Source organism: Zootoca vivipara, chromosome 12, assembly GCF_965207765.1.
Source record: "Zootoca vivipara chromosome 12, rZooViv2.hap1.1, whole genome shotgun sequence".
Lineage (NCBI taxonomy): Eukaryota > Metazoa > Chordata > Lepidosauria > Squamata > Lacertidae > Zootoca > Zootoca vivipara.
In genome coordinates, this window is record NC_142595.1 from 14,762,436 (window position 1) to 14,786,004 (window position 23,569).

The 23,569-nt window shown below is 44.0% G+C and overlaps 1 protein-coding gene across 2 annotated transcripts in view; it reads right to left on the minus strand.

Moving 5' to 3' along the window:
- The window catches only part of ODAD4 (outer dynein arm docking complex subunit 4), a 34,893-nt gene extending 14,813 nt beyond the window's left edge, over nt 1-20,080 (minus strand). Inside the window, exons 1-12 of one of the 2 annotated variants that reach the window (XM_088655107.1) lie at nt 19,854-20,080; nt 19,134-19,265; nt 18,462-18,615; nt 17,723-17,784; nt 14,904-15,063; nt 12,243-12,467; nt 10,228-10,435; nt 8,050-8,136; nt 6,537-6,733; nt 4,357-4,457; nt 2,135-2,213; nt 239-853 (exon numbers count right to left, since the gene is read on the minus strand). In XM_088655107.1, coding sequence (XP_088511233.1) covers nt 513-853; nt 2,135-2,213; nt 4,357-4,457; nt 6,537-6,733; nt 8,050-8,136; nt 10,228-10,435; nt 12,243-12,467; nt 14,904-15,063; nt 17,723-17,784; nt 18,462-18,615; nt 19,134-19,265; nt 19,854-19,967 — 1,860 coding nt within the window. In that variant the 5' untranslated portion in view covers nt 19,968-20,080 and the 3' untranslated portion in view covers nt 239-512. Of the gene's footprint in view, nt 1-238; nt 854-2,134; nt 2,214-4,356; nt 4,458-6,536; nt 6,734-8,049; nt 8,137-10,227; nt 10,436-12,242; nt 12,468-14,903; nt 15,064-17,722; nt 17,785-18,461; nt 18,616-19,133; nt 19,266-19,853 lie in introns of those variants that run through there. The other variant, XM_060281098.2, reaches the window with a different exon arrangement.
- Nucleotides 20,081-23,569: the final 3,489 nt, after the last annotated feature.

The following is a 23,569-nucleotide window of genomic DNA, read 5'->3' on the forward strand; positions in this document are numbered from 1 at the left end:
TTGAATGCTAGTTAAAGGCATAACTCCCTGCATGCATTTATGGGTGAATCTCAGGCCCTAACCAGCTGAACTGTCTTCCCAGCACCTTAAAAAAAAAAGTTTCGTATTCCTTTGCTTACAACAGAACTATGGCATTAACTGATTGAAGGATTTCTCTAATCGGTTATCTAGTTTGCAATTAAGATTAATCTCAGTTGTTTAAGATGGTCAGTGAAAATAAAATATATCACTACAGGCGGCATTTGAAGGCTTTTTAATGGTTAGAACAGTTCCTTCTTCCTGAAGTTACCTAAACAGTAGCCTTTTGGGGTGTCTTACATAAAATGGCAACTTTCCCTACATTCTTAGAGCCCTCTTGAAACTACCTGAAAGCAAAATGGTTATTTCTGAATGCCCTGGAAGGCACCGGAAGTGACTTGGGGAGAAGACATCTGGAGCAAAACAGATGACCATGGAAAAGGCACTTCCAGAGTTATAAGCCAAGAGTTCCCAAGGGCAAGCTTTCACAGGCCTCATCCTGGAATGTCCTCACCCGACTTCCCTGTGTCGGACTTTCCTGTGTCGTCGTCGTCTTCTGTTTTCTGACTTCCTCCCCCGCTTTCTCCTTGTGTCTTTTCTCCCTCCTCTTGCTTCTTCTCCCCATCCTCTGGTGTAATTGTCTCTCCGCCCTCTGTGCCTGATACCTGTTTCTCTTTTTCAGTTTCAATTTCCCCAGCCTTTTCCTCTTCTTGTTTTTTTGATGTACGCTCTCCTGTATCTGCATCCCCAACATCTTCCTCCTCCTTCTTCTCCTCTTGTTGTTGTTCTTCTTCTTCCTCCTCCTCCTCCTCCTCTTCCTCCTCATCTTCTAATTCTGGGAAAGAAATGGAATCTCAGAGAAGATCCTCCCTAGGAATTCTTAGCTCACTCCTACCCTCGCAGTTTATGGTCTTATGGCATTCACCCCATTTTACAGACTGTGACAACAAAGCAGTTTGCCTGAGGCTATAATCATAGCAATTCTGTGGCTGAGCCAATGAGGAGACTCGGTAAATGGGTTTTGCTTCCCATTTAGAACTTTTGCAAGAGTAGTGTGCATTCTCCCTGGTGTCTTGATATAATGTGACTGCTCTTTGAATAGAGATTTGGACGACTCCTGCCTTGGGAGGAGGGTGGTGTGTAAGGCAGTCCCAAAAATTCTTTTTTATTATTCAAAAAAAAAGGGATGCAGGATGACACTCAGGCTACTAATACCAGAGTACATCGCTAACAATAAAATTAAAGGCTAAACACAAGTAACCTATAAAACCTATGATTAGCCAAGAACAAAAGGAGAGAGTTTATCCATTTGCTGGATAAGAACAAGGAGGAAACTGGAGAAATGCTACCACCTACAGGTTAGTCTTGATACAATACTTCAAAACATCTGGATGAATTTTATTCATATGGGTTATATGGGCCTAAGGACGTTTACACATTAGCCCTTTCCCTTGAAATTGCCATCCTTTAGTCACTTCTTTTTGCAGAGCGTCCAGACAAGATAGTTACCAAATTGCTGTATTATTGTTTAGTGTTCCATTCTCCTACTGTTTTTCGAGAGTTGATTTGTGGTTAATTTTTTCCAATTAAAACTAAAATCTAATTGCAGTGCCTGTTTCTTCAACATGGGCTACTGAGGGTTTCTTTTTAGGGCTTTTGTGCTTTTAATTAAAAGCTTCCTGTTCTCACGTTTTCTCAGGTTTCAACAAGGTGGAGGGGGATTTATGATGAATTGCCCCTGAAGCAGGCAACATCTATTCAGGGCAAGGGGCTTTAAGTACTAGTTTCCTTTATCCGCCTCCCTTTTCTTTATTTGATAGAACAACTATTATACGCATGGAAAAATGGTAGGGACTATTCTTCAAAATGTGCTAGGGAGGCTTTTGATGCATTCTGTGTTTTGACACTTTCTAGGTTTAAACTCTGGAATGAAGCACCTTTCCTTCTAGGTTTTTCTAAAAGCGTGCTCCACATGCTGGGCCCACCACTGTACAAACACCCCAAATTACTCCTTCATCTGCTGGCTAGCATGTCTGTGTGTATACACCCTGCAAAGGAAGATAGATCATAGGATGCCCGAAATCTCCCCTGTACACAGCTTGGTATGTGAACCAACCTTTCAACTCGCGCATCCTTTCAAGCCTCTGTTCTTCTTTCAATTCTTTGATGAATCCTTTGTTGGCTTCATCCAGTGCCTGCAAAAATAAGGTGGGGATCTTAAATGGGAAACTTGAGTCAGGCCTCACTCTCTCTTCCCACTACTGCCATCTGCATATATAGTGGCATTGCCATGAAATAGGACTATTTGGGGGTGGGGGTGACAGGACCGAAATCCTGGTTTGCTTCTTCTTCAAGAGGTTCACACAGAGAAGAGAGACACCTGAAAGTACAAACCTAGTTGCCTGAAACCCAGCAGATGGCAAAAGGGTAGCAGAGATGAGGTTGGGTCAGGTGAGTTGTTATCAGATCAGGTGAATTGGAGGTGTCATGGCTATGAACTGTCAGGTAGTTTATGGCAGGGGCAGGGAATAAATGAATCGGTAATATTGTTTGCATTATGTGGGGCCCCTCTGTAGACACAAGAACCAATGCATAGCAGTTATATCAGAGAAATATCTCTGCTGGGTCAAACCAAATATCCGTCCAGTCTAGCGTCCCGTTTCCCACAGTGACCAGCCACATATTTCTGAAAAGTCAACAAGCAAAATATGAAGGCAATCTCCTCCTATAGTTTATCCCAGCACCTGGTATTCAGAGGTATATTAACCTCTTAACAAGAAGGTTCCATTTAACTAACATATGTCCAGAAGTATATAAAGGTGATCTACCGTAGCTGAATTGTGTGCTTAGACCCAAGCTTTCCCAAACTTGGTCCTCCGGCTGTTTTTGGACTACATTTACCATCATCCCTGACCATTGGTCCTGCTAGCTAGGGACGATGGGAGTTGTAGTCCAAAAACAAACCCAAGTTTGGGAAACCCTGTCTTAGATTAAAGGCCTTTGACAAAAGCACCACACTAAAGACTCAGGAATAAGCTTAGCAGTCATGGAACAAGAGGAGAGGTCCTCTTATGGATCAGTAATTGGTTAAGAAACAGAAAACGAGGAGGAATAAATGGACAGTTCTCCCACTAGCTAGCAGGATGTGGGAAGTGGAATTTCCCCAAGGATGAGTATTTGGGTCTGTGCTTCTTAACCGTTTTATCAATTATCTAGACCTATAGATTTAGGAGTGAGAAGTGACATAGCCAAGTCTGCTCCTGATACCAAATTATTCAGGACAGGAATTTACAGGAATGAGAAGGAGCACCACAAAAGGATCTCTCCAAATTGGGTGAGCAGGCTGTAAAATGGCAAATGCAATTCAATATATGCAAGTGTAAAATGATGCACACTAAGACAAAAAAAAATCCTAATTTCACATATATGGCCATGAGGTCTGGACAAGGAATGAGACCTTGGGGTCACAGCTTGATGAAGACGTTGACCCAGTGTGCAGCAGTTTTGTAAAGGGAGAATTCCATACTAGGAATAATTTGGAAAGGGGTTGAAAACAGAACTGACAGTATTGTAATGCAATACTGAATATCACAATACTCAATAAACAAACACAGATATACAAATCTGTGCATACAACCATAGTTGGAATATTATTGAGTGGTTGGAGCAACTGCCCTGCAAGGAAAGGTTACAACATTTGGGACTTTTTAGTTTAGAGAAAAGATGAACAAGAGGGGACATGATATAAATTATAACATTATGCACCGTGTGGCTCAGGAGAAGCTTTTTCTTTCCTTCCCATAATACTAGAACCCAGGAACATCCAATGAAGCTGAACAATGAAAGATTCAGGGCCAACAAATGAAAGTACAGTGGTGCCTTGCTTAACGAACGCCCTGTAAGACGAAATTTTCGCTTAAAGAAAGGATTTTTCTAGCGGAGGTTGCCTCGCTAGATGAATTCATTTTACGAAATATTCGTCTAGCGAATCGTGGTTTCCCATAGGAATGCATTGAAATTCAATTAATGTGTTCCTATGGGCAAAAAAAATTTTTTTAAAAAATTCAATGCATTCCTATGGGATTCGCTAGACGAATTTTTCGTTATAAGAATAGACCCGTGGAACGAATTAAATTCGTCTAGCGAGGCACCACTGTACTTTTAAAAAATGGCATAGCATGCAATTAAACTATTGAATTCAGTCCCACAAAAATGTACTTTACCTAACAACATGCACAAAATATCCTGCTCTCCCCACTGTGTTTCTTTTGGTCTCCCACTGCCTTTGGGGGGGGGAATACCATCTCCCCCCCCCCTTGGTTATAGCCAACCACTTACAATAATGATCGCCTGCATAGCAGCAACGTTATGGATACGTTTCGCCTGCTCCAGAGCCTTCTCAAAGTAGGTGACTGCTGACTGGAAATCTTCCAGTTTCACTGTGTGTTAATAATTTTTTTAAAAAAAGAGAAGAACAAGAAATAATCAACTTTAACAAGATATAGGCTTCAGAAAAACTTATACAAAATAAACATGTGGTGTGTTTTCAGTTGATTATTGGAACTCTCTAGGATAAGGGATGTAAGATGCACCCCAAACCCCAGGATATTCCATCTGCTTACATTTTATTTTATTGGGGTGGGGGTATTGTCATTTAATACTGTTGACCTAAGGTTGAAGCAATAAAGGCTCAAATAAAATAAATTGATATGTGTGTAGACTCTCACTGAAGTGTGGTTGGGAAGCAGGATCCCTGCCTTTCCTGTTCCCCCCCCCCTGCCCCGACCCCTGGGCACACATATTACACCTTGATGTTCCGGATATGTGAATGCAATAACTGCATAGGAACTAGGTGTGCAACATCTACTGTACCGTGCACAAACCTAAACTGCACATTCATGAACCTTCATACAGTTTGGGAAAGGGCCACACAGTTTGAACCCACAAATTCTGGACTTGATACACATCAGTTCAATGTAAACAATAGACCCAATAGACAGGAGTGCCTGGCGTGCTATGGTCCATGGGGTCACAAAGAGTCGGACACGACTAAACGACTAAACAACAAAAAACAAAGACCCAGCATGTGGCTGTCTTGGTGGCCTAGTACTGATGCCAGGTGTGATGTGTTCATTTGCCTGAAAGAAGGGGAAACATGCAAGCTTCATTTCCCATCCTGGGATACACACTGTACTCTCTTCCCTACTAAAAAAATTCTAGATACCATAAAATACCTTCTTTGGCACTGTAAAAAAAATTAAGTGAGTTGGTGGCAATATAAGCATAAGGTAAAGGGACCCCTGACCATTAGGTCCAGTTGTGACCAGAAACGCCGTTTACCTTCCCGCTGTACCTTCCCTATTTATCTACTTGCACTTTGACGTGCTTTCGAACTGCTAGGTTGGCAGGAGCTGGGACCGAGCAACGGGAACTCACCCCGTCACGGGAATTTGAACTGCCGACCTTATGACGGCAAAGCCCTAGGCTCAGTGGTTTAACCCACAGTGCCAGCCGCATACATACTTTTAAATATGCATAATTTAGTCCAACCACGAGTTTCCTTCAACAAAATAAAACCAGCGTTTTAATCCTAGACTGAATATTCCATACAATAGGGTTGCCATACGTCCGGAATTTTCCAGACATACCCAGAATACTGCTGTCAGAAGCAGTGTCCGGGCAGAAATTAGCAAAACTAAAAAAAAAAAAAATTAAGGATTTTTATTTTTAACTCGGAAGCAGGGGATGGACATTTGCATAATTCTCATTACAGTATTCAACACAATGTTTTTGTTTGATTTCGCTCATTCACCCCAGCAATTGCATGCCCTTGTCCAAAGCTCCATTTGGTTTGAGGCACAAAGCATTCAACTTTCCCCCCCATCAGCATGTCAAGGTCTGAGTGAGAAACCTAATTCTGTACTCGGGACCCACCAAATTATTTGCTGCCCATGTCAAATGAAAACAATTTTGCACAACATATCCAAACACTGGTGTCCTGAGGAGTGTAACAGAACAGACTAGAATATACTTTATTCATTTCTATTTTTAATATGTTACTCCGCCCCGCCCCCCGCTGCCAACCACTTCCTCTTGAACAAGTGTCTATGCTCTAGGCCAGGCATCCCAAAACTGCAGCCCTCCAGATGTTTTGGCCTACAACTCCCATGATCCCTAGCTAACAGGACCAGTGGTCGAGGAAGATGGGAATTGTAGTCCAAAACATCTGGAGGGCCGAAGTTTGGGGGTGCCTGCTCTAGGCAGCAAACAGAAATCCATAAGAGATTGTGTCCCTTTAAATGCAGATTTAATTTTTTAAAAAGCTGACAAGATGCTAAGCTGTCTCTCGTCATCTCCCAATGTGCTCTCTCTTTCAGGAAAACAGCCTCCGCACTCCAGACAATTGCCTAGCCCAGCCTGCTCCTTTTTTGGGGGGGGAAGCAACCCTAGAGCCTTGTGGAGCTCACACAGACCCTGCTAGTGAATAAAACTTTTTAGGTTTGTGCAAAGCAGTTCACCTTGTGCTTGTGCCACCAATACACCGCCGTTGAGCTGCCACTCAATGTCTCCTTCTTCCTCTGCACACTGCAAGGACCTTTCGCCATAGTCCCGAGCCTCCGCCGCTTTGTTGAGCTCAAGGTAGCATCTGCCCATTTCATGGAACAGCCAAGTCTTCTCCAGGTTGCTCTTCACAAGTGGAATCTTTTCTTCCCAGCTTTTCAAAATAAAACAGAATTTTGCAACTAACTGCAGAAATAATTCAGGCCTGAAGAGTAACTTTCCTGGCTCTTTCAAGACCAGGGCTTCTTCCCTATTTGGGTTACCCCAGCTATTCTGGGTGGCTTCCAACAAAGTAAAACACAGTAAGGCATCAAACATTAAAAACTTCCCTATACAAGGGATGTCTGCTAAAAGTCAGATAGTTATTTCCTTGACAACTGAGAGGGCATTCCACAGGGTGGGCGCCACCACTGAGAAGGCCCTCTGCCAGGGCCGTCTTAAGCGCCCCTGGCGCCGTGGTGCGCCGGATCCCTCTGGCTCCCCACCCCCCATTTCCCAGCGCAATGGGCGGGCGGGCGCAGCGCGGTTGCCGTGGGCGCAGCTGCGCGGCGGACCGGCCGGCCAGAGGGTGGGCGCAGCTCGCGGCGCCCCCCTGGCGGGCTGGCACCGTGGTGCCCTGCGCCACCCAGCCTGGCCGTAGGGCTGGCCCTGCCCTCTGCCTGCTTCCCAGTAACCTCACTTATTACAATAAGGGAACTGCCAGAAGGCCCTTGGAGCTGGATCTCAGTGTCCGGGCTGAACAATGGGGGTGGAGACTCTCCTTCAGGTATGCTATTAAGAGTGCACTCAGCCCTCCACAGGATCTTGGCCCCTACTTTCCATTCCCTTACAGACGCTACTTAGGGTTGCCAGGGCCCCTGAGGCTCAGGTATGATGGAAGTTATACACCAGCAACATCTGCAGAGCCACAGATTCCCCACCCCCAAGTTAAGAATTGGTACCCAGCAGGCCAGGGATGGAGACAAAGGGCACTTGGTGGGATGAGGGGCGGGGAGAGATGGCAACTAATGGCATCTCTATTTGTACCCTTCTATTCTTTGTACCTGCCTGACCTTCACAGTTTTCAACGCCCCTCACCCCTTGGGAAATCCATTCCCTAGTCAATGACATTCTGTAGAATCTAGATGGTCCAACCCCAAAAACTCTCATCCTTTCATCCTCATGGAGCAGAAGTATGGGAGGAAATCATCCCTGTGTGCCAAGATGTGTGTGTGTGTCAAGTATGCCATTGCTTCTTTCAAAAGATTTAGGAGCGGCACATTTGTGGGGCAGCTGACCACCCGCTGTTGAGGGTCCTTCATCCTCTCCAAATAGTACAACTCCAAGAATCCCTTGAAAGGAAACCATGGGAGTAAAAGCCGTTCCAGTTTACAGAATGAAGGTAAGGCAGGTGGGTTGTATTGGGAGACCATCCTTACATATATGCAAGAGGCATGGAGACCTGACTGTTTGTCTTTGGGTTCCACCTACGTGTCAATGGCGTTCTGGAAGTTGCCCATGCGGGCATGCACTCTGCCAATATTGTCAAGGGCTCTGGAGATGGCATCGGTCAGGTTGCTGCAAGAAGAAGCAAAAATGAGTGACCTGAAAGCTGGGTTGCTACTTCAAAATCTCCCGAGAGTTTTCTGACCTGCCCTCCTTCTCCAGCCCCTGTACGTTGCTCCAGCTGTATGTATTGATTTATAGTTCATCATCAGCTGCTTGTAGCAGTTGAAAGAATTTTAGGTCTATGGACCAAAAGAAAGCTCTGTGTGTGTGAGTTTAAAGAGGATAATGAAGAAGCTGGGAGATCCATGCCCACAAGCCGCTTTCAATCTAAAATATAGGCATGGGGGAATCTGCCCAAAAACTGTGCTGCAGAGCCATCTTTAAAATGCAACGATGCTTTTCTGGGGTGCGATAAAGCCATTCCAATCGTGAATTCGTCCAGAGACGTAGACAACAAAGGAACAAGGTATGAAATGGAGGGACATTAAGACACAGCAGATATCCGCTGGATTCTACTCTAAAGTGCTGAACTAGGAAGAAATGAAAGAAAGCAACTAAGAAAGCAGGGAAACAAGTGTATAAGGAGGAAAGTAAGAGGCCGATTTTAAAATGTTATTTATTTGCAGTAGGTCAGGGATTCTGGAACAGATTTGTACCTTGTTTGGAGCACCACCTTCCCTGGGGGAGGATATCACTGTGGATTTGGATACTCACATTCTGGGAGAGCAATATGGCAAGGAATAGTGATTTGACTTTGATTTCAATGGCTTGCCCTAAACATTTTAGCCGCTAGAGAGCGCAATCATTCTATGAGTAGCTTTCATGGCTCACCCAGAGATAATGATGATGATTACAAACTAGAACCCTAGTGCTTGCAATTCTGGAAAGACTGGTACTCATGGGTCAGAAGAAGGCAAGTTAAGGCAACGTAATGCTAACTGACAGTATGGGTATTCCGTATCCTAGCTTTCCTTCTAGAACAGGCATCCCCAAACTTCGGCCCTCCAGATGTTTTGGACTACAATTCCCATCTTCCCCGACCACTGGTCTTGTTAGCTAGGGATCATGGGAGTTGTAGGCCAAAACATCTGGAGGGCCGCAGTTTGGAGATGCCTGTTCTAGACAGCATACATACATATGGTTCCCAGGAGGTCTCCTACTGAAGACACACAGACCTGATTGACTTGAGACCATGCCCTGGGTGAACTAGAAATACACTTGTTCCTGTGGCTAGTTTTCCTCCCCATCCCCATCTCCACACTCTCTCCTCTATCTGCCTCTTATTCCAAGCACCCAGTCTATGGGCTCAGCTACTAGGAAGCCCTGGCTGACATTGCAACTAACTCCTGCTTCATGGCCTTCTGATGTAAGCCCTGAGCTGGACAAATAACCTAGCATGCACATGAAAGCTTATACCAAGAACAAACTTAGTTGGTCTCTAAGGTGCTCCTGGACAATTTTTAAATTTTTTAAAATAAATTTTGACTGTGTCAGACCAACACGGCTACCTGCCTGAATCTTGCAATACTAAACTCGCGTTCGAAATGCTGGTAAGCGTGTGTCCTTCTAAGTAAAACACAAATCTGCCAGTATCTATTCATCCTGCTCCTGAAAGCAAGGTATTCAAAGACACAGGCATTTGGAGCAAGGAATAGGAGAGGGGAGAGAAGAGAATGGGAGAGCTTGTCAGGCTAGATCAGGCATCCCCAAACTGCGGCCCTCCAGATGTTTTGGCCTACAACTCCCATGATCCCTAGCTAACAGGACTAGTGGTCAGGGATGATGGGAATTGTAGTCCAAAACATCTGGAGGGCCGAAGTTTGGGGATGCCTGGGCTAGATTGTCTAACTCTGTTGGATTGGGGAAGCTGTACAGAGTACCGGAGCCTCTTCTGCCAACAGGTAGGCCCAATTCTGTCATCTCCAGCTCAGAAGATATCACCAGGCACTGCCTGCATACATTTTTTACACAACCATAAGGGCTAGAAACCCTAAGTGTTCCCCCTACCCCTCTTTTTCCCCAGTAGAACCTGAGATTTGAACAATTCAACACATTCCGAACTCCTGTCCTGAAATAAAGAGTACACAGCTATGGCTAAATGATGGCAGCATGGAACGGGCACTCAAGCAGCCTCAAAAAGAGTAGGCTGCCCTTCCTTACTTTTCTTTCGCAATGTCCAGATCCACCTGGTGGCTCTGCAAAGCTGCTGCCATGTTCCCCATCTCAATCTGGGCATTCCCAATGCAGCTGTAGAGGTTTCCAACCAGTTCGCTCCTGTTGGGGATCTCTTCGTCAGACCAGCCTTGGATCTTTTTCAGCACTTGCTCAGCTTTCTGGCAGCTTCTTTCGGGGCTGCCGCTAGTCAACACTTGACGGGGAAGGGAAGAAGAAGAAGAAGAAGAAGAAGAAGAAGAAGAAGAAGAAGAAGAAGAAGAAGAAGAAGAAGAAGAAGAAGAAGAAGAAAGTGTGCGCTCATATGATGCATGTTAACTACCCCCAATTCATTAGGATATCCCAAATTTGGACACCCTCCCCCTCCAAAATGGCACCTCACATTACTTATTTTCACTATCCATCTTGTTTGCTAGCACTCACATCAGCTCCTACCATCTGTTAGGTCACTACTGAAAACAGAATGCCAATCAAGGAGGACCTTTAGCCTGATCCAGCAAGACAATTCTTTCTTGTGATTTGTCTACAGTTCAATGTAAGGAGTTCAGATCATTGGTCTCTCTTATTGGTCAATTCTGACTGGCAATGATTCAGGTACAGGTCTTTCCCATTCTCGACACCTGAGTCCATTTTACCTGGAGATACGTTTACAAAATGTTTATGTAATCTACCGTTGATCATAGAGGGAAACAGTTGCTGCAAATGCAAGCAGAAACTCTGGTGGCTTCTGAAATGGATTTGGGGGCTTGCTCCTCATAATCCCTGGCAGAAGTTCAGAAAGAAAAGGCAACTTTTCCTTCAAGCTATGAAAGTGACCTGACTATCATAGACCAACCTGAGTCCATTTTGTTCTATATTTCATTGGGTCCCTATAGAATAAGAGAGAGAGGCAACATCCAGATAATCGGCTAACAGGTTTGGTCTTTTAGCAAGAATTCAAATACATAACACCCTACTTTTTACACCTCCAGGGTCTAAGCTCAGTTAATACAGGAGTCAGGTGAAATTCTGAAGCCGATATATATTTGTGCAATGAGTGAGTTTTGAAAAGTACATTTTTCATGCTCAGAACATCCTGCCTGACGGACACCTCCTCACCGTCCCACGGCGAAAGTAGTACAGCTTCATCAGTCCATAATACTATACACTCAACATGATATACCAAGAATATAAGATCATCACAGGCACAGCAAGTATACATACTTGGTATATATATTGGTATATCAAGTTGAATGTATAGTATTATGGACTGATGAAGCTGTTGCAAAACCTGCTTAATATCCGGAGTACAGGTCTTCTGGTCAATCTTCTGATCAACTGTACTACTTTCACCATGGGACTGTTAAAACGGAAAGGGATCAAACCATCGCAAGAGGTGTTGAAATTTTGGGAGGCTGGACAGTTACAATGGAATGGTCTCGGTGGTGGGGTGCACATTTTTATTCTTATTTATTCTTATTGCTTTGTCTAAATAAATAAATAGGGAAAGAAAGAAATGCAATAATAATAGTAATGGTGACAGTAATACAGTGGTGCCTCGCAAGACGAATTTAATTCGTTCTGTGAGTCAATTCGTTTTGTGAAAAATTCGTCTAGCGAATCCCATAGGAATGCATTGAATTTTTTTATTTTGCTCATAGGAACGCATTAATTGAATTTCAATGCATTCCTATGGGAAACCACGATTCGCTAGACGAATTTTTCACAAAACGAATTCGTCTTGCGAGGCAACCTCTGATCGCAAAACCCATTCGCCTCGCGAAAAATTAGTCTAGCAGGGCATTCGTCTAGCGAGGTACCACTGTAATAATAATAATAATAATAATAATAATGTTTTCTTATTTACAGGTGCTCCCTCACGTTTTCTAACTTTGTGGGTATATTTAACGAAGAAACCATGCATGGGGCCTTCCCCCCCTTCTTTTTGTTTCATTGTGCATAAATGTAACCCAATGCTTTAAAAAAAAAAAAGCATCCAGCACATTTTCAGTTGAGCTACCTACACATATCAATGTCCTCCATGCTCTTTAAGATGTATCTGGCCACCTCGGATGGCTTCCGCTTTTGATCTCTGGTCCATCTCTTAAGCATGAGCTTGCGGTCTCTGATCCTGGCGTAGATAGGTTTCTGCTGCTGCCAGAAATCTGTGCGGGTATCGAGGTAGGAAAGCCCTTCCTGGATCAGGCGTCCAACAGTCACCCCTTGCTTTGTGGTGCTTCTGGTCAAGTCTGCAGGGAGACCATAGGCAGAGAAAGACAGACAGACAGACAGACAGACAGACAGATATGGGAGAGTTTACATTATTTATATATATTTGGCTGGCTTAGGGAAGATGCCTCTTTATAGACACATCCTCTCTTTGCTGGAACACATAGGCGTTCCCCCACTTTGTGTGGACTTCATATTGTTATGAGTATGTGGGTACCAGATGTCTAATCCGTATAACCCAAGTTGGTTTTTTTAAGGGCATAGTTTGCTGTCATGTGACCTAGAGGGAAAAGATGCAGGTTGAAAAAGCAGAGAAAAAAGCCACGGCTGATTTCTGCTTGAATCCAAGCCCTTGGCCATGGGAGAAGCAAGACCCTTTTGGGGTGATGATGCTGCGGACCCCTCCATAGCAGGCTCAGGTTGTATATATGGGTAAACAAGCCATATATCCTAAAGACACCACAGTTTCCGTTGTGCCTCATTTCTAAAAGGAAACACAGACCTGGGCAAGTGCCTGGAACTCCTGGAATCTCGCACCGCTCAGAGGTTGGGGAGGCATGCAACCATATTTTCAGTAATGAAGTAATGTTTATGACTTGTAATTGGATGCTGCTAAAGGGCTAGGTAAATAGCGAATAGTAGCACTGTTTTTATTTTGGTTTCGGAATTTGCCTGCCACTCTTCAGCCAGAAAGCTCTGAAAGCAGAAACCAGTACAGTAGTATCTTGGATCTCAAACGCCTTGGCTCCTGAACAAATCGGCTCCTGAACTATCGAAACCCAGAAGTGAGTGTTCCGGTTTTTGAATGATTTTTGGAAGCCGAACACCCAGCACAGCTTCCACGGCTTCTGATTGGCTGCAGGAGCTTCCTGCAGCCAATCGGAAGCCATGCTATGCTTTCCAAACATTTTGGAAGTTGAACGGACTTCTGGAATGGATTCCGTTTGACTTCCAAGGTACAACTGTACTATAATAAAGAAATATCAAAACGACATAAAACAATAAAACACAATTCAGCACGGGTGACAATTAAAACCAATACAACCTGTGAGGCAGATGCTGCTCACAACCCTTAACATGGTGGTTTATTTTCAATAATCTTCATTTATTAGGAAACTCTGTGCGTTGTTGAAGATTTGGGGACACGTTCTAGGGCAGTGTTTCCCAACCTTGTGCCTCCAGATGTTTTGGGACTACAACTCCCATCATTCCTAGCTAGCAAGACCAGTGGTCAGGAATGATGGGAATTGTAGTCCGAAAACAGCTGGAGGCACAAGGTTGGGAAACACTGTTCTAGGGCAGGGGTAAGCAATGCGGTGCCCTCCAGGTGTTGTTGGACTACAACTCCCATCATCCCTGACCACTGGTCATGAAGGATGGGGCTGATGGGAGTTGGTGTCCAATAGCATCTAAAGGGCACCACGTTGGCTACCCCTGTTCAAGGGTATTCACACAGCTGACATGAGGCACTGGCTAAGCCTTGTGAGCTCCACCAACATCCCTCTTGAACCAAACATGTCTCCTACTGATAATACATTCCTAAGGTTTCATATTGCAGGGGAAGACCAATACAGTGAACAAGCCATCTTTTGAGGAAGTCTGTTGGTCTTTTTTTTATCGAAGAGCCCAGAAACAAGAGATTGAAAATCACTAGTTACAGGTAGGTAGCCGTGTTGGTCTGAGTCGAAGCAAAATAAAAAAATTCCTTCAGTAGCACCTTAAAGACCAACTAAGTTTTTATTTTGGTATGAGCTTTCGTGTGGGGTATGAGCTTTTGGTGGGGGTGGGTGGGAATGGGAGATGGGCTGATGGGAGTGGTAAACCTGTGGATGGCTGTTAACGCCTGCTGATGGCTGCAATTAGTCCTGGGGGGGGGGGAGGCAAGGGCTGAGGCGCTAAAGAAAGCTTGATCATGCATAATGAGATAAGAATCCGATGTCTCTATTCATCCCAGGTGGCTCCATGGTTTTAAGCTTGGTAATGAGTTCCAATTCAGCAGCTTCTCTTTCCAGTCTGTTCCTGAAATTTCTCTGTAATAAAACAGCTGCTTTGAGATCTTGTATAGAATGTCCTGGTTTCTCTGTCTCTGCCATCTCCCATTCCCACCCACCCCCACCACCCTCTGTGTGTGTATATATATATATATATATATATATATATATATATATATATATATATATATAAGGGTCTGACACTTCTGTTTCCAGTGTATCTGAAGAAGTGTGCATGCACACGAAAGCTCATACCAAAATAAAAACTTAGTTGGTCTTTAAGGTGCTGCTGAAGGAATTTTTTTATTTTGAAAATCACTGTTCTGGGAAATCCCTAAGAAACCTTGCATTCCTGCAAATACCCAGTCAGCCTCACAGGGGGGTTGTAATTGCTAGACTGCCTGATGACATGTACAGCCCTAAAACTCCCAAGCCCAGCATTAGCCAAACAAAGTAAACAGAAACCTTCATCCTTGAGCAATTTCTCCAGAAAAGCCTTGTCAACGTAGAGCTCCCCCAGCAGCTGCCGTTCGGTTTTCTCATTCCTCACAGGCTCCTGTCTGCCTAGGTACTTTGCATCCTTCTTAGGAAATTTGACCTGAAGCTTCTGTTTTGCTCTTTTACTCTGCCACATAAAAAGTGTAAAAAAAATAAATTTTGCAAGGGGAAAGACTTTTCGTTTTCTCTGCAGTACTTCTTGTGGGAAGAAAAGCAGCACGGCAGGTAGAAAGGGAGCAACTTGGACTATAGGCGAGGCTGTGGGGATGTACGATAACAGGATAAAAGCAACTGTGTAGATAAAAGCACAGCATTTGGAATCCTGATTATTTCAGATTGATGGAGGGGTGAGCGGAGGTTCCCAATCCTTATTGTGGAGGGGGAAACATGAAGTGTTTCAGGCAACGTGATAAGAACACAAAAACCTACACAAATCTCTAAGTAGAATTGTGGTTGAGCATGGATTATGAGCATGGAAGTTCCCCAGTTCATGCTTCATTCCATGAACGCATCAGGTGATCATAAGCAAGTTGCTTTTAGCTCACCATCTGTACTAGGGAGATAATACTGTACTACCATGGAGGGTTGAACTGAAATACTGTAATGAAAAGTGCTAAATGCTAAGGGCTCGGGTAAACACTAAGCATTGTAGGCAACACTGACCGAAAGTCAATTAAACAAATGCTTAGAACAGTATGTAGCCAAAGAAGAACTTCTATGTTATTACTATTCTTATAGCCAGTGCTTTTTTTCTAAAAAAAATGTTTAGGGGTACTCTCATTTTCCTACTCATATTGAAATACTGCCCCTCAATGAGACCAAACTTAAATTCACAAAATGTTTAGGGGTATGCGTTCCCCCAGGAAAAAAGCACAGCTTATAGCCCTCTGCTCTGTCAACCTGACAACCGCCTCTTGCTACCACAACTATCTGTTTCTTTCAAAATATTGTGCGTATTCCAAACCATTCATTAAAATTTCCCCCTTTCATGGTGAGTAAATCCATACAGCATACTAAAAATACAATTTCAGCAGAAGGTAAAATGGAGTTGCAACGAATGTTTACTTCGTTCGTGTCCATTTGAAACTTCAGAATTTCACTCTCAGGGCTTGTTTAAGCAAGACCATATCCCACTAAAAAAAAGCTGGCACAGTCCTTGTGAGCAGTAGGAAGAAAGTGCCAACGTGCTTTTTTAGTAGTAAAAATAGATACATCTGAGTTTCAAAAACTGGGGCTGGGGCAGGGAAATAATCAATGTTACCTAGCAGAGAGGCAACTGTTTCTAACCCCATTGCCTTCATATTTTAATTGAACTACAATAAAAATACTGCAAACTGGGTGCAAACAGGATGGAATGGGAGCAGCACTTAATCTGGGAGGAGCAAGGATATTTACTATTGGGGGTGGGGGAGATGAATTTTATTTTAGTTGCCACCACTTCTTTCATAAATTGGCCTAGTTTGCATTTAACGCCAGACCAAACATCGGCTTTGTGTAAATGAGTGGGTTCCTGAAACAAAGATCATGGCTGCAATACTTCTCCCCCCGTCCTGCTATTGCCACGCTACCCAAGACTAAGCCATAGTTTTGTTTAGTATTATATCCAAAGCAGGGCTTATGGTTTGTCTTGTGCCAGACAAATTATGACCTGCAACCAAACTGTAATTGTGGGGGGAGACAAACGACAAGCCCAGATTCAGTTGTAACATTAAGCCCGACCATGGCTTAGCCCTGGGTAGTGTGGCAGGATCAACAAGAACACTGCAGTCAAGATTCTCCATCTGGGAACCCGCACTTGTTCATGCCAAAGTTTAGCATTATGTGTGAACCATGTTATTGTGATGCAAGAGAAAGACCAAATAGCTGCAGACTCAAACATCCTCCCTGTGCCCACCCCGCAACAACCTGTATCTGGGCCTTGAACTCCTTACCATATCTTCTATTCCCTCCTAATGAAGGGATCAGATATTGGAATATATGATAAGAATAATATTGGAGAAAACTGAGTATTGAAACCTGCTTAACCTAAATCATATATCCCAGTTTTACAGCGGCCCTTTAAAGTACGCTTCACGCAGAGTATACGCAGTCAGAAGTTGACCTGGCTTAGAAAACACCACCAAGAGCGTAGGGAATTATCTCCCTTATATGAAACCCCTTACTAGCTGCACACTTGCAAAAGTATGCAGATGAAAATACAAACGGTTGGGTTTCTTTAACTGAAAAACAAACTGACTCTAAAGAGACTTTAAACTAAAGATAAATGCTTTCTCTCTTAGCAATGTTATCTACCCACTTTCCAAAACTCCCACAAAACTCCCATTAAAACTACCCAAGAATTAACAGCAAACTAGCATTATAACTAAGCAACTCTCATACTAAGATTCAACTAAGGAATCTCTTAAACTGAGAACAACTGAGAGAGTGATCTACTACGCATTGAATCAACCAGGCATGTCAAACCTGCGGCCCTCCAGATGTTTTGGCCTACAACTCCCATGATCCCTAGCTAGCAGGACCAGTGGTTGGGGAAGATGGGAATTGTAGTCCAAAACATCTGGAGGGCCGCAGGTTTGACATGCATGAAACTAAGAGATACAGAAGGCTTTCTGGCAGAGCCTTATATACAAGAAGCAGAGCCCGCGCCTGAGAGCAATTAACAGAAACACCGGCACCTGTTTCTCTTAAACAGACAGTATTTACATTAGACCGGCTCTAAAGTAACTTGACTATTCAAAAAATCCAACATCAGAGACCCACTTTGGGAAAAGTTGGTGAGACCATACCTCTGCCTGGCGACTCAGAAAGAAGAGGTCTGGTCTGTTCTCCAGTTTCACAGAAGAAGGGCCTACAAACAGAGAAAGCACCAGCCAAGAGGTCAGGAAGGCTCTGAAAATCACCTGCCAAAAACATTAGCAAGCAATCCCTTGGGAAGCAGCATGCAAACTGTGCAAGAGAAGATGCTAGAACTCCTTGATCATTTTAGTTGCCCCTTTCTGTATATTTTTCAGCTTTGACGTTTTTCTGGAAACAGCCTGGACCAGAACTCCATTAAATATTCCAACTGCAGATGAACCACAGCTTTCCGTAAGAGCCTATGGTACTTCTTTTATTTTTAACTCTTCCCTAATAACAATGAATTTGCTTTTTTCACTGCTGTAGCATACAAGCCTTTTAAAATAGAAGTTGGAGGTTGAGACTTAAATAAAATAAAATCTTTACCTGGACATTGAAGACTCAAAGGATTTTCTGTTGGATTGCTTATTTTACTGTCTGCTTTATAGTCAAAATTCAATTCAAATAAAATTAAAAGGATACAAATATGTCCTTGGTTTTGCAAAATACCTTCATACCTTCTCTAAGATCCTTTGCTCTGCTCTGCCTTGCACTCTGCTTAGCTAGTTTAGACAGCCTATTATCTTTGCTGTTAGTTTCTCTTTTATTCATGCATTCTCAGCCAAGTTGAAGCTCTGGTCTAGCAGTCAATTAGATTCCATCCCCTAATAAAAAAATCACATGGCTTACTTCCAACAGAATTTTCAATTGCCTCCTGGCATTTTTGAATGCCCAGCCTGAATTGTGGCAACTCTGGGCGGATCTTGTGGCCTCGATGGTAAAAGACCAAGGCAAATTCAAAATCTCCCATAGTGTACAATGCTTCTGCTTTCTGGTATAGACCCTGAAACAAAGAGGGGAAATGGGGGGGGGGGCAATACAGACAACAGATAGACAATAAGAGAGCTATGCATTGTAAACTTGTTCATGCGAGTAAATGGAAAATACTATCCTCAATAAATGCACCCAACCAGCTTGCTTATCCCAGTCTGATAATTTCTGAGATGTAGACAACTTGAAGAAGGGTCTTTTCCCCATCCTCATATTTACATATTCTCACTTTGCTTGAAGCCCTTCCAATCCAACTGTCCCTTTGAATCTCTACTTGGTTTGCTTGCAACAGAATTTCCTAACTTGGTTAATCTGTCAAATGGTTTAGAAAGATAGCTGCAGAAAAAAGAATGACATGAAGGTTGGGTTCTTTTATGGAAGTTATTAGTTACCTTTCTTTCCTCCTGGGTTAAGAAAAGAGGGGAGACAGAACCATAACTCCCTTCCACCATCAAACCAGATACTCCACAATAAATTTTGAAAGGGAACCCTTTGGGTTGGTGCAGGTCTTTCCACGTTTTGGTTACTTACCTTGGTAAACCCTTTGTCAGCTGCCAGGGAGGCTTCCGCATCCTTCAAGGCATTTTCTGTATCTCCAAGTCTTAGGTAGCATTTTGAACGGGAAACAAGGCAGTTCCGGTCACCTGGCTGGAGTTGCAGGGCCTAGCAACACACACAAAAACACCATGCCTAGTCTCAAAAGTATAGTTACAGCTGCTAACAGATCATTATATACCACCCAACATTTCGTAGATGAAAACTGGGGTGTGCTTTTATCCTGCCAAGGATCACTTGGCGAGCCACAGTTCCTTCACCATTCACCATTCCCCATTTCTTAGCAATGGATCTTGTAATAATTTTCTCTACAAGTAGCAAAGAGGTTGGATGGCCACCTGTCATGGTTGAGCTACAGGGACCCTTGGGGGTCGCCTCCCAACTCTACGATTCTATGAATGAATGAATGAATGAACTGGCCTGCAAGGCTCTTCTAATGCCCTTAAGCACACACTCAGCACACATCTGGCTTCTCAAAGGCCACATCTGGAGGATGTGGGGGGGAGGTGCTTCTTCTCGTATTTGAGGGTCCCAGGTATGCCTGGCCATGCGACAAACGCACCATCAGCTCGACCCCAAGCGCCCAGCGGCAACCTCCCCTCCTCCCTTCATTCCTGTTCACGAACCAGCTTCACCCCCTCCCTCCCTCCCTCCCCACCCCCCTCCCCACCCCCATCCTGCACGGCAAATTCTCACGTAGGTGTAGCAAGTCAGCGCCTTGGCAAGCTCCCCGCGCCGGCTCAGCATCGTCCCTTCCGCCATGAGGCTGGGGAAGGTCCCCCGCAAAACCTCGCCCTCCGAGTCCCCCATGCCTTGGAGTCGGGCAAGGCCCAAGTGAGACGCGACGCCGCTGCCTAGCAACCTGCAGCCTAGCAACCGCGGCACTTCCGGGAGCTCTACGGAAGCTCGGAAGGTTTAGAAGCGAAAGGCGTGGGACCGTCCGGGGGGGAGGAGCTCCAGTGTACCGCTTTCTGATTGGTTTGCTGGTGCCCCGCCTCCTTTTGGTGCTGCTGCCACCAAAATTCCAATCTCTTCCTGTCTCTGGTCTTTGGCTACGCCGGCCATTCGCTTGTTTCCTGGACACACCGCAGTCTTTTCTTAGTATTTTTAAACGTGTGATTTGCCTGGGTCCTCGTCATCTTCTCCAACAGAACACAGCAGGCAGCCGCTGTGACAGTCTTTTTTATATATACCGTATATAATTTTATTAAATTTTGTTTTACAATTTAGAATACTCATTTAAACATCCTTGAAGAAGAAGAGTTTGGATTTGATATCCCGCTTTATCACTACCCTGTTGTTGTTGTTTAGTCATTTAGTCGTGTCCGACTCTTTGTGACCCCATGGACCAGAGCATGCCAGGCACTCCTGTCTTGCACTGCCTCCCGCAGTTTGGTCAAACTCATGTTGGTGGCTTAGAGAACACTGTCCAACCATCTTGTCCTCTGAGGTCCCCTTCTCCTTGTGCCTCAATCTTTCCCAGCATCAGGGTCTTTTCCAGGGAGTCTTCTCTTCTCATGAGGTGGCCAAAGTATTGGAGCCTCAGCTTCACGATCTGTCCTTCCAGTGAGCACTCAGGGCTGATTTCCTTCAGAATGGATAGGTTTGATCTTCTTGCAGTCCATGGGACTCTTAAGAGTCTCCTCCAGCACCATAATTCAAAAGCATCAATTCTTTGGCAATCAGCCTTCTTTATGGTCCAGTCTCACTTCCATACATCACTACTGGGAAAAACATAGCTTTAACTATATGGACCTTTGTCGGCAAGGTGATGTCTCTGCTTTTTAAGATGCTATCTAGGTTTGTCATTGCTTTTCTCCCAAAGAAGCAGGCAGCTTTTAATTTCGTGACTGCTGTCACCATCTGCAGTGATCATGGAACTACCCTAAGGAGTCTCAATTCTCGTCTTTTCTTTCAATAGTTCATTTTGCATATCATAAATCCTTGCATATTTTAGGTAAACTAAACCATTCAGTGTTCCATTATTGCATCCATCAACACTCACAGGAGAACTTAGGATCCACCATGGACCTTAACCGTTCCCTGTTCCCTCCCTGTGTCAAATTTAAGATTGCAAGCCCCTCGGGGCAGGAACCTCTTTCTCAAGGGTCACACACAGCGATGGTAAAAACAAATAATACAAAATAAATCTCGCTATGTTATTGCCCTGTGCAAGATGAATCCCACCAGACGCCTTTCCCTTAAAACCAAAGGAGTGAACAGGGTCTAAGTCTGCAGAGCTGCATTGCTGAGAGGCAGGGGCAAATTGTGTTTTTACGTGTATGAATGTGTTTTGAATGAAAACTAGTGGATATTCACAAACAGATCAAACTCGTGGAAATTGATGACTGAAGTTGGCAAATCAAGGTGCCAGGCAAAAACTGGAGATGCCTGGGTGATTTTGTTGGTTTTTGTACATATTTTGGTTGAAAGAAAAATATGCTAGGTATAATAATAAGAGATTTCACTGGATGCCAAAGATCCAGGTTTGGGACAAGTACTCTTTGGTGAGAGGGCTCCAGCAGAGATTTAAAATCACAAAATATGTTGTTGTTTAGTCGTTTAGTCGTGTCCGACTCTTCGTGACCCCATGGACCATAGCACGCCAGGCACTCCTGTCTTCCACTGCCTCCCGTAGTTTGGTCAAACTCATGTTCGTAGCTTCGAGAACACTGTCCAACCATCTTGTCCTCTGTCGTCCCCTTCTCCTAGTGCCCTCAATCTTTCCCAACATCAGGGTCTTTTCCAAGGATTCTTCTCTTCTCATGAGGTGGCCAAAGTATTGGAGCCTCAGCTTCACGATCTGTCCTTCCAGGGAGCACTCAGGGCTGATTTCCTTAAGAATGGATAGGTTTGATCTTCTAGCAGTCCATGGGACTCTCAAGAGTCTCCTCCAGCACCATAATTCAAAAGCATCAATTCTTCGGCGATCAGCCTTCTTTATGGTCCAGCTCTCACTTCCATACATCACTACTGGGAAAACCATAGCTTTAACTATACGGACCTTTGTCGGCAAAGTGATGTCTCTGCTTTTTAAGATGCTGTCTAGGTTTGTCATTGCTTTTCTCCCAAGAAGCAGGCGTCTTTTAATTTCGTGACTGCTGTCACCATCTGCAGTGATCAAGGAGCCCAAGAAAGTAAAATCTCTCACTACCTCCATTTCTTCCCCTTCTATTTGCCAGGAGGTGATGGGACCAGTGGCCATGATCTTGGTTTTTTTGATGTTGAGCTTCAGACCATATTTTGCGCTCTCCTCTTTCACCCTCATTAAAAGGTTCTTTAATTCCTCCTCACTTTCTGCCATCAAGGTTGTGTCATCTGCATATCTGAGGTTGTTGATATTTCTTCCGGCAATCTTAATTCCTGCTTGGGATTCATCTAGTCCAGCCTTTCGCATGATGAATTCTGCATATAAGTTAAATAAGCAGGGAGACAATATACAACCTTGTCGTACTCCTTTCCCAATTTTGAACCAATCCGTTGTTCCATATCCAGTTCTAACTGTAGCTTCTTGTCCCACATAGAGATTTCTCAGGAGACAGATGAGGTGATCAGGCACTCCCATTTCTTTAAGAACTTGCCATAGTTTGCTGTGGTCGACACAGTCAAAGGCTTTTGCATAGTCAATGAAGCAGAAGTAGACGTTTTTCTGGAACTCTCTAGCTTTCTCCATAATCCAGCAAAGCAAAAATATACAGCAAAGCAAAGCATAGAAATACCGGCTGTTAGACCTTCAAAATATCCCCTTCGAAGTTGCTTCCAAAGTTCCCCACTTCCCTTAGCATAGAAAGAGCCCCCACATCTGGTAAGTTTAAAATGGTTTTCTTACAAACTCTTTAAAGGTCAGATTCATGTGCTTTCCCATACAGCAGTAAGAAAACGTAGGCAGTAAAATTTAGGTTCCAAAGTGGTAAATCAGGGGGTACTCAAGAGTGTGCAGTGCCAGCACCTCTTTTTGTTGTTGTTGTTAAAAGGTGTGGGACTTATGTGTAACAACTTAATGGTGAGTACCAACACCTCTTTTTCTAGAAAAAAAAAGCACTGGGTAAATGTTTCTAAATTATTTGTTTAGAAACACAAAGGTAGCTTGCTTAAACCATGTGGCCAAAGCTTGGAGCACCCAGCTTAGACCTCTGTACTGGTAGGGTTCACATAGTAGAATAGGAAGAACAAAGGCTTGAAAACCCTTCCTCCCAAGGTGAGTCACAACTCAGCTCCCCCCAGGGTTTGAAAAGCTTTCTCTTAGCTGAAACATTTCTAACAGGTGTAGTAAAGTACTTCAAGAGCAGTAGTTGGGCTTTTTTTTAAGAAGAGCCTCAATGAAATGTAAGGGTTCAACATGTGATCTACGATGGGCTACAAAGACATGGGTTTGAACCTCACTTCTGCTTCAGGGATACCTGGTGTAGAGA